Source organism: Oratosquilla oratoria, chromosome 12, assembly GCF_046742065.1.
Source record: "Oratosquilla oratoria isolate Oo_2021 chromosome 12, ASM4674206v1, whole genome shotgun sequence".
In the NCBI taxonomy this organism is placed as follows: Eukaryota; Metazoa; Arthropoda; class Malacostraca; order Stomatopoda; family Squillidae; genus Oratosquilla; species Oratosquilla oratoria.
This window is the reverse complement of record NC_134788.1, coordinates 164,239-174,583: the sequence shown is the minus strand read 5'-3', so window position 1 is coordinate 174,583 and position 10,345 is coordinate 164,239. Positions and strand designations below refer to the sequence as shown.

The 10,345-nt window shown below is 37.2% G+C and overlaps 1 protein-coding gene across 4 annotated transcripts in view; it reads right to left on the bottom strand.

Annotated features, from left to right (window-relative positions):
* Positions 1-622: 622 nt before the first annotated feature.
* Positions 623-10,345, bottom strand: part of LOC143030880 (uncharacterized) — a 31,050-nt gene continuing 21,327 nt past the window's right edge. The window contains exons 1-2 of one of the 4 annotated variants that reach the window (XM_076194111.1): positions 8,742-9,797; positions 623-2,555 (exon numbers count right to left, since the gene is read on the bottom strand). In XM_076194111.1, coding sequence (XP_076050226.1) covers positions 1,384-2,367 — 984 coding nt within the window. In that variant the 5' untranslated portion in view covers positions 2,368-2,555; positions 8,742-9,797 and the 3' untranslated portion in view covers positions 623-1,383. Of the gene's footprint in view, positions 2,556-7,904; positions 7,952-8,191; positions 8,566-8,741; positions 9,798-10,345 lie in introns of those variants that run through there. The other 3 variants (XM_076194112.1, XM_076194113.1, XM_076194110.1) reach the window with 3 other exon arrangements.

Below are 10,345 nucleotides of genomic sequence, written 5' to 3'. Positions count from 1 at the left end.
CATTAAACTGACTGATCTGTAATATCAGGCAGAAAATCATATTCAAGACAAGGGTCATTAAAATTTCACTCACAAATGAAAAGTCACAATATGAAATAGAAGATATCAAACACTGACCATTCTTGTACCTCATCTGCAGGAAATATGTCCGATAAATGGAAATAGCAGCTACCATTATTTCATCCACCCATTCACTAGCAGCTAGCAATTCATTTTGCTTCCCTTCAATTTGACATTATGGATATTTTTTTTGCAATTTTGTTATTTGAATAATGTTTTTTTCTGTTTTGTAAATTTCCAAATCGTTACTGGTTAAAGGCCATGTCCATGTGCACTATCTACCACACATGGTTGCCGCCTTGTTTTGTTTAATTTTATTTTTCAATCAAAGTCAAACAGAAAGTAGGGATGAGCCTTTCCAACAGCTCTTTTCTTTCATCATAAATTTTAACTTCAAATCTTTACTTTGTTTCAGTGTTGTGCTTTTATCATAGAATCTACTACTTAAAGTCTCTTTTAGTAGCTTTTTTCATCAGTATCTTCTTTGCTTATGATGTTATTCTTCAACAGTAGGTCTCTGTTGTAAACAATTGATTAAAAAAATTGAATTGTACCAGGTGTTTAGAGTTATCAGGCCATCAGGACTATCTAATTTGAGTGGGGCGATATTAATGACATGCATTTTGATTTATTTCACTTGACTGACTGAACAATTACTGGTGATGAATAGCTGCCAAACACAGTGCAAATGATCTCAAAACTACATGTAAAATTATGAAATTGTACACTTCCATTTCAAAGGTCACTGACAGATTCCCAAAATCACATGTTTATTTTGAATTCATTATTATGAAGTTATAGAATTAATATCTTTAATTAAAACATTTCATTTTCATCTTGAAAACCTCGTGTGCTCCCTTTTTTATTTTCCCCCTGTGTGGTGGTTGTAAAATATGTGCACGCAGACATGCACAAATCTTGGAGGAAATACTTTTTTTCATCTCACAGGTCACACTGGAATGGCTTCTCACCAGTGAGTCCTCATGTAACCACTGAGAGACCTCTCTTGTGAGAAAGCTGAATTGCTTTGGTCACACTGGAAAGGCAGTTACTATCCTTTATGGTTCATCATGTAATATTTGAAGCGATTCTTTTCTGAGAAAGCTCCATCCCACAAGAATGGCTTCTTTCCATAGTGGGTCCTCATATGTTGCTCAGGAATGGCTTTTCTCAATTGTGCATTATCACATCCTTTGTTAGAGAGCTTGGTTGTATGAAAACTGCATCACACAGGTCAGAGAGAAATAGCTTCTCTCAGGTGTTGGTCTCAATATGCTGTGTGAGATTACCCTTTTGTGAGAGAGCAGAATCAAACAGGTGATGCTAGAAAGGCTTCTCTCCTGTGTGGATCATCATATGCTGTGCGAGATGACCCTTCTTTGAGAAAGCAGAGTTGCACAAGTCACACTGGAAAGGCTTCTCTCCTGAGTGGGTCATCATATGCTGTGTGAGATAACCCTTTTGTGAGAAAGCAAAATCACAAAGGTCACACTGGAAAGGCTTCTCTCCTGTGTGAGTCCTCATATGCTGTGTTAGAGTACCTTTTTGTGAGAAAGCAGAATTACAGAGATCACACTGGAAAGGCTTCTCTCCTGTGTGGGTTCTCATATGTTTTGTGAGACCATAACTTTGTGAGAAAGCAGAATCACAAAGCTTACATTGGAAAGGCTTCTCTCCTGTGTGAGTCCTCATATGCTTTGTCAGACCATCCTTTTGTGAGAAAGCATTATCACAAAGGTCACAATGGAAAGGCTTCTCTCCTGTGTGGGTCCTCATATGCTTTCTGAGATTACCCTTTTGTGAGAAAGCAGACTCGCACAGGTCACACTTAAAAGGCTTCTCTCCTGTGTGGGTCATCATGTGCTTTGTGAAATAGTACTTTTGCGAGAAAGCAGAATCGCACAGGACACATTGGAAAGGCTTCTCTCCTGTGTGAGCCCTCATATGCTGTGTGAGATGACCCTTTTGTGAGAAAGCAGAATCACAAAGGTCACACTGGAAAGGTTTCTCTCCTGTGTGGGTCCTCATGTGCTTTGTGAGAGAACCCTTTATAGAGAAGGCAGAATTGCACAGGCCACACTGGAAAGGCTTCTCTCCTGTGTGGGTCCTAATATGCTGTGTGAGATGACCCTTTTTTGAGAAAGTAAAATAGCACAGGTCACACTGGAAAGGCTTCTCTCCTGTGTGGGTCCTTGTATGCTTTGTAAGAGCATCCATTTGTGAGAAAGCAGAATCACACAGGTCACATTGGAAAGGCTTTCTCCTGTGTGGGTCACCACATGATGTTTGAGGTGATTTTTGTGCCATTTGAGATCACCCTTTTGTCAGAAAGCAGAATTGCACAGGTTACACTGGAAAGGCTTCTCTCTAGTGTGGACCATTATATGATGTCTAAGAGCAGTGCTGCAAATGTCACACCAGATCCTTTTCATTGTATGACATATATGGAACCTACACACAGCACTTCCAAAGAAATGGTGATAGTTACCCTCATCCTGTAAAAGAAAATTTAATTAAAAGATTGACATCTCTTTGAAATTGTGTAATACACTGTAATAGTATTGTGAATGTTTCATATACAAACTGTTTCATGCTCAAGTCCCTCTTTACCTGAACAGATCCTTTGTACATGCCATCACCTAACACAGAATAGGTAGAAACACTAACAGATATAGTGGTCTTGCACTCGACCTTATAATTGTAAATTATTAGAATATGGCTGCTGTGGCCAGCTCGGCCATTGCCATCATTTCCAAATCTTGTGATGCGATGAAAAGGCTCAAACAAAAATGGAGTCTTTCTGGTCATGATGGGGTGAGTATGCATGATGTAGCTATTGGATGATTTTCAGCTGAAAATCATCCAATAGCTACATCATGCATACTCACCCCATCATGACCAGAAAGACTCCATTTTTGTTTGAGCTTTTTCATCGCATCACAAGATTTGGAAATGATGGCAATGGCCGAGGAAGCTGAAAATCATCCAATAGCTACATCATGCATACTCACCCCATCATGACCAGAAAGACTCCATTTTTGTTTGAGCTTTTTCATCGCATCACAAGATTTGGAAATGATGGCAATGGCCGAGCTGGCCACAGCAGCCATATTCTAATATAACTCTATAACATTCCATGTTTGGGCTCACAAGACCTCAATCTAAACATGACCTATTCTAGGAATATTCATTCAGTTCATTTCACTCAAAAAAGTGATGCAAGTCGCATCATTTAAGATACACTGCTAAGTTTATACAGTATTCCTTGCAAGAACTGTAGTTTATGTTACATCAGTCAAACTGGCAAGGAACTGAAATTTAGGTTGAGCCAGCACAAATAGTGTTATAACTGGCCAAGCATCAAGTGGCCTATTCGCCCATATGAGATACCAACCATTCCATTGATTGGGACCATCCCCAAGAAATTGTTTCTTGTCACTCCACTTTACAAATAAACATTATTGAATCCTGTCTTATTAAAAATAATTATGATGAAAATCTGAATGTAAGTGTGGGTTTATATAAACTAGAAAATTTCCATTAACATAATAGTGAAACAATATTGTGAAACTTCCAAAATGGTTCCTTGTGACCAATTCTCACTTTTGTGATATGTTTACCATTTCTTTTTTTAATTATTGTATTTTTTCCCTTTTCTGTGTATATCTTATTATGTGCATTTTAATACGGAAATTGTTCAATTCATTATGTGTTTATTGTGAAGCTATGTGATAAAGGTTTCTTGCAACTACTACTTTTATTTTTCCATTAACTTTTTGGTTTATTATTGTCATTTCCTCATTTGATAATGTACCACACAAAATTTATTAAGAAAACTCGAAACAACAGGAGGTATACAAGGAAAACTATTGAAATAGATGGAAGATTTCTTGCATGGAAGAAAAATGAGAATGGTGTTTAGAGATAAAAATTCTACTTGGAAAGAAATGATAAGTGGAGTCCCACATGGTTGAGTACTGGCTCCAATAATGTTTGCTATACTGTATGTAAATGACTTGGATGAGGGTGTAGAATGTTACATGATTTTCTTTGCAGATGACACAAAACTACTAAAGAAAATAAGTACAGAAAAAGATTGTGAATTAATACAGAGAGATCTGAACAAGGTCTGGGAAAGGAGTCATAAGTAGGAAGTGAACTTCAACATTAAGAAAAAAAAAAAAATCAGGACAATATAAAATTGGTGCAAAGAAAGTAAAGAAAGTTGGTTCCAAAAAGGACCTAGAAGTAATCATCGCCAAAGACATGTCCCCAGACAAGCAGATCAAGAAAATAGTCGGAACAATAAAGGTGGTGTTTAATTACTTGGATGAGGAAATGGTCAAGAAAATACTAGTCACACTGATAAGACCAAGACTGGAGTATGCAGTGACACTATGGACACCCAGTACAAAAAAGGATATAAGGAAAATAGAAATAATTCAAAGAGCAATGACAAAGATGGCCCCAATACTTTCAAAACTGACATATGAGCAAAGATTGTCTAAACTGGAATTACCAACCCTGGAACAAAGAAGAGAAAGAGGTGATCTGTTGGCCATTTATAGAATTATGAAAGGCATGGAAGTCCTTGATAGAGATGACTTATTAAATTGGGGTAGAAGAAAAACAAAGGGACATGAAAAGAAACTCAAAAGGACAACTATGAAAAAAAAAAAATCCAGAGTGGTCGATGTCTGGAACAAATTAGATGAAACAATATTTGATTTGTAACAGAGTGGTAAATGGATAGAATGGGCTAAAGAGGGTCTACAATAAGCTCAGAAAATATGAAATATAAAAAAAAAAAAATGCAAGTTAGAGAATGGGAAACTCAGGGCCAGAAATGTAACTATTAAGAAAATCTAAGAAAAACTGACCCACAATGCTGGATGCACAAGCCGACTAATTTTATGGCCTATTTCCAGAAGACTTCTGTGATTATTCATCAGTATGACTGCAAATAACAGAATTTGCTTGGTTTGATGGAATTATAATCACTACTTTGAGCTTTCCATGGTATTCCCCTACTTATTTTAAACTTTTGTTAAATCTGGCTTTCGCTATGTAGGAACTCATTATATAGGGCTTCTACTGTAGTACAATTCAAAAGAAAAATTGATAAAGTCTGAGCGAATCAGGAGACTAAATATAATTATGAGGAAAATCCTATACTAGCAGACACAACTGGTCAAGATAGATTGGGAGGCCCGACCTATCCAAGCTGGAAGTGAACTGAAGTTATAGACCAGTGCTATGTGACATCAGGGATTGTGTAATTCATGTTTATACTGCCATATTGGAGGACAAACCTCAAAGGAGATAAGACATTGGCAGAGAAGTGTAGTTATGATTAACTTTGTACAGTCATAGGCTGCTCAAACAGGGCAGGACATGGCGAAAGGAAATCTTTCTACAGGATCACCTCTATTTTAACCAACCAGGGAGAAAATTGTAAGGAACTCGGTGCCCAGCAAGAAAGGGAATGAATTATAGATCTGAGAACAGCTGGAAAGAACAGAATTGTACACAATGATTATCTCTGGGGAAATCCTAAATTTTAAGGGGAGAACCATTTTGCCAACTTTCATTTAACTTCCCATGTTCCTGATGATCCCAATGCAAAGTAGATGCATCAGAAATGAACCCATACAATGTTGTTGCAATTTACAGTTTTATAACAGATGGGCAGTCCCTATGTAGCAATGGTTATCATGCCCCCATATTTTGCAGGGAATTATACAATAGAGGGCATAGTCTAAGATAAACTATGTAAACTTGTTTTACTTCAGAAGATTTTTTTTTTTTTTTTTTTTTTTTTTGTCTTCCACTAGGGGTTGGAGATAATTAAAGAAAATTGAGGAAAGTGGGCGGTGAGCCAGTTGTTTGCTGATGACATTGCGCTTGTAGCAGGATCAGAGGAGGGATTGAGGAAGTTAGTGACAGAGTTTGAGAAGGTGTGTGAAAGAAGGAAGCTGTAGATAAATGTGGGCAAAAGTAAGGTGATGAGATGTACAAGGGGAGAGAGTGACAGCAGGCTGGAAGTGAGCATCAAGGGTGAAAGACTGGAGGAAGTGGATAGTTTCAGATACTTGGGTGTGAATGTGGCAGGAAAGGGAGGAGTGGAGGTGGAAATAGAATGTAGATTGAGAGAAGCGAGTAAATACCTTGGTGGATTGAAATGTGTAATGAGAAATATACATCTGGGAATGGATGCTAAGAGGAGGTTATATGAAGGAGTGATTGTGCCAACAGCAATGTACAGGGCAGAGACATGGAACATGAGATAGGAAGAGAGAAGGATTTTGAATGTGTTTGAGATGAGGTGTCTGAGAAGTATGATATGGGTTACTAGGCTGGATAGAGTGAGAAATGAGGAGGTGAGGAGGAGAACAGGGGTGGAAAGGGAACTGGGAGATAGGGTTGATGAAAGAGTATTGGGATGGTTTGGACACATGGAAAGAATGAGTGAAGAAAGATTAGTAAAAGAAGTGTGGAAGGCAGAGGTGGAAGGAGTGAATATGAGGGGGCGTCCTAGGATGAGATGGATGGATGGATGGGGTGAAGGGGGCATTACAAAAGAGAGGAATGTCTCTGGAGGAAGGACAGGAGAGGACAGAAGATAGGGGTGAATGGAGAGGGGTTGTGTATAGATGATGCTGTGATGCTTGAGGGGGAGGGGGTGGGGCATTGGGGATGAGGAAGTATGTATGAGAAAAAAAATTGACGCAGCCCGAAGGGATTTCTCCCCGTCTTCTCCTTTTCTGCATGGGGGGACGGAGGGGGGGTCATCGAATTTATGAAGCAGCCTTGCTGTGGATGTGCTGTGTCTTGTGACACTGCTTCTGACCGAGGGCAGTGGACAGGATGCAGGGATGACCCGTCATCCAGGAGGTGCCAAGATAAGAGGGAGGGAGGAGGGTGGAGGGGAGTGGAATATATAGGAAATGGAATGGGTGGGAGTGGTTTCTATGCATTTTTCTTTTAGCTACCCCCCGTTTAGGGGGAAAAAGCCTTTGGTATATGTATGATGTACTAGTACATGGATGGGGAGCTGCATATAAACATTCTATCCCTTCATTGCTAGATTTTAGGTGGGTTAGGTCCTAGAATATTTTGCACAAGGTGAGTGCAAACAAGGTCCAGCAGCTAAGCTAACAAGGTAGATTTTTAATCTAGGTATACAGCTACTCTAGATTACTGCAAGATTATATATAATTTAACATATGTGTTTAGTAGTGCTATAGATCTCTAAGACTTATATTCTTTGCAAATTCTTTCTAGTTTTTTGGTAGGCATGAACTGGTATCCCTCAGGCATCTTCACTCCTCCTCAAATGTATTTTGGTTTGCATCTGAGGTTATAATTTGTTAGAGGTGATTTTGTATTTAAATTTCACTGGAAATATATCTTAAGAGCAAAAATGTAAAAAAGTTAAAATGCATGTAATGGGTGACAAAATAGTCACTAATTTTATCTTTATGTTCCTGTGGAAAGCTACTGCCACTGTGCCTGTATTGTATTGACCTAATTTTAGGTAAATAATGTTTCCCTGAATGAAAGGAGTAGCATGAAAGATGCTTGTAGGTGGAAGGGAAAAAAATGTATTTCTACTGGAGTAGAGGGTTTAGTTAGGTTAGATCTAAGTTGGATTGGTAACTAATTATCTAATTCTGATGCCATGGAATTAATCTAAACCAGGCTTAATGCTTCACCAGAAAAAGGACACTCTTAATATCATGAAATGAAAGTCCATTGATAGATAGAAAAAAATAAACTCATACTCTTGACAATGACTAAAAAATATTATAAACAATATATCAAATAATGTTGCCTGTTCTGACCTGAGAATGCCATTTGAGGACTTGCAGTTCTTTCGGGCTAATATGAGTATACTATTGCTAAAGTGTGTAATCAAACTGGTGAATAATCAGATTGAGATATACAGTATACTCCCAATGTCTAGACTACCAATTGGCAGTTTGCGGTTGTCCTTATGGTAAACTCCTACCTCTGTTTAGGAGAAAATATGCCTCCTGATATTCAAAAATACTAAAGACTCATGATGTTTTATTCTGGTTTATATCACTTAAACAAACAATTCACTCCAACAACAATGCAGCTCCGTTACCTTCTTTTGAAATATGTCTTAATCTTTGTAATGGATTCTTACAGGTGAAAAACAGGAAATAATTAGCAGCAGATACTTCACGCTCGTGGTTTGTCCTCCAATACTACGGCACGTTTAATTACGATTACATCATTTGTCTTCTGAGTAGGATTTTTTTTTTTTTTTTTTAAGAAGAAGGGTGATTAACTTGTGTGTCTAGCTTCATCGTGCCTATCTCTGATTATTTCCTGATTTTATGAGTAACCTAGTGGACTTGAAGATTCAGAATTATTTAATAATGTTGCGTTGTTGCTTGGCTAATGACATTCTGTTCTTAGTTGCACATCGTTATCGACGGGGGTTGCGTTCTTCAAACGGCCGACGGTACCTATACGGTCGTGTACCAGTAATTATTTATAGGCTAGTGAGGGTCGACCTTGTCAAAGTATGTTGAATTCAATTGTACTTTTGAATATAAAAGTAATATTTCCTTTACATAGTATGCTAAATAGATGTACAAAAAATATAAGAATATAAGTAATAATGAGTGAAAAAGAAATAGTAAACTTACGATTTCATTAGTGAAGTATCCTCAGTAAAGTATGTACAGTATAATATCCTGATAATGTAGTATATTGTATATTAATGCCCTTAATCCTTGGCAGGCCAGCAAATGATGAAAGTTGATGAATTGTGATGAATGAAATTTATTTGTCGTCTATGAAGCCTAATCAGTCGGATGGGAGCCATGGCGATAAAATATCACACTAAAACGAAGTTGAAAGACTGGAATAGTTGGACACAAGAGCAAGGTTACCAACGCTATTGTGATATAACGTAATCCCTTTGGCGTGGCCCGCCCTAGGTGACAAAAGAGTAGGCTTGGTGTCCTCGTTAGTTCCAAGAGCTTCGAATCTATTTTTAATTTCTGACTGAAATTCCTTCATATCATCCTCATTAACCTTTTCAAGGGTTATCTTCTTTTTTAAAACTAGATTATTTCTCTCGGCTCTGAAATTGAATTTTGCTGTGCAACATACCATTCTATGGTCACTACCTATGATGATTTTAGATCTCCCGTATTCCTATTTTAAAAATCTGGTCAGCCAGATGGCTCTGTATAGGTCGATCACCCGACCGATCATGTTTTTGTAGTATTCAGCTTGAAGGTGTTGTTTGGGCCTATGAAATAAATCACGTTTAATCTAAACATCTTCGACTCCAGCCCACTATATGACAGTAATGTTGGCGTTGGTTCGTCTTTTGCAAATTCTGTACGCCATTGATGTTGGGAAAAGTTGAATAAAGATTGAAGCTGGGAATAATCTCTGACTATTCTTGAAGTTATACGTCACTCTTCATTGAAGTATTCTCTTTTGGTATTTGAAAATTCATCTCTTATAAATATGTCCTTTCAGCATCATAAAACATCACTTTGGTTTTGTTCGTTTCTTGACTTTTTTCTTCTTCTAGTTTTGTGTTCTAACTCTCCATCTCTCCTGGGGTTGCTCTGTCGTGTGAACAATTATACAACATAGAACCAGAAATAGAAAATGAAAAAAATGAAAATAGAAATGGAATTACAAATGGCATAGACGAAAAAGAAACGGAAAATTAAAATGGAAAACAGAAACAGAAATATGAAATACGATATGGACAAAATATGAAATATAAATATATAATGTAAACAGAAATGTATGATATAAATACAAAATATATATGGCAAATAAATATATAGATTTAAATTAATACTAAATATTGATAGAAAAATAGAAAATATCAAGTAAGATATATGAGATATAAAATATAAAACAACAAATTATAGAAACAAAACATAGGATGGGAATATATATATATATATATATATATATATATATATATATATATACATATATATATATACATATATATATATAACCGTTTCCTACCCTAACCAGGCCCCACGAGAGAGGGGTGCAGCCGGTGCGCCGCACAAGGGACCATAAGAGTCTAGGGGGCCCATAAATATGAAAGTTCAAAACTGAAATGGGCAATTATGTGTGGCGTATCGGCCTCTAAAATATACTTCTCTAATAAAAATTCATTTCCAATGAAAATATAAAAATTGGCTGTAGTTAGTACTTGTCTTGAACAACCTCAGGTTTGTAGCACTGGATTCAGAAGGATTTTGCAAAG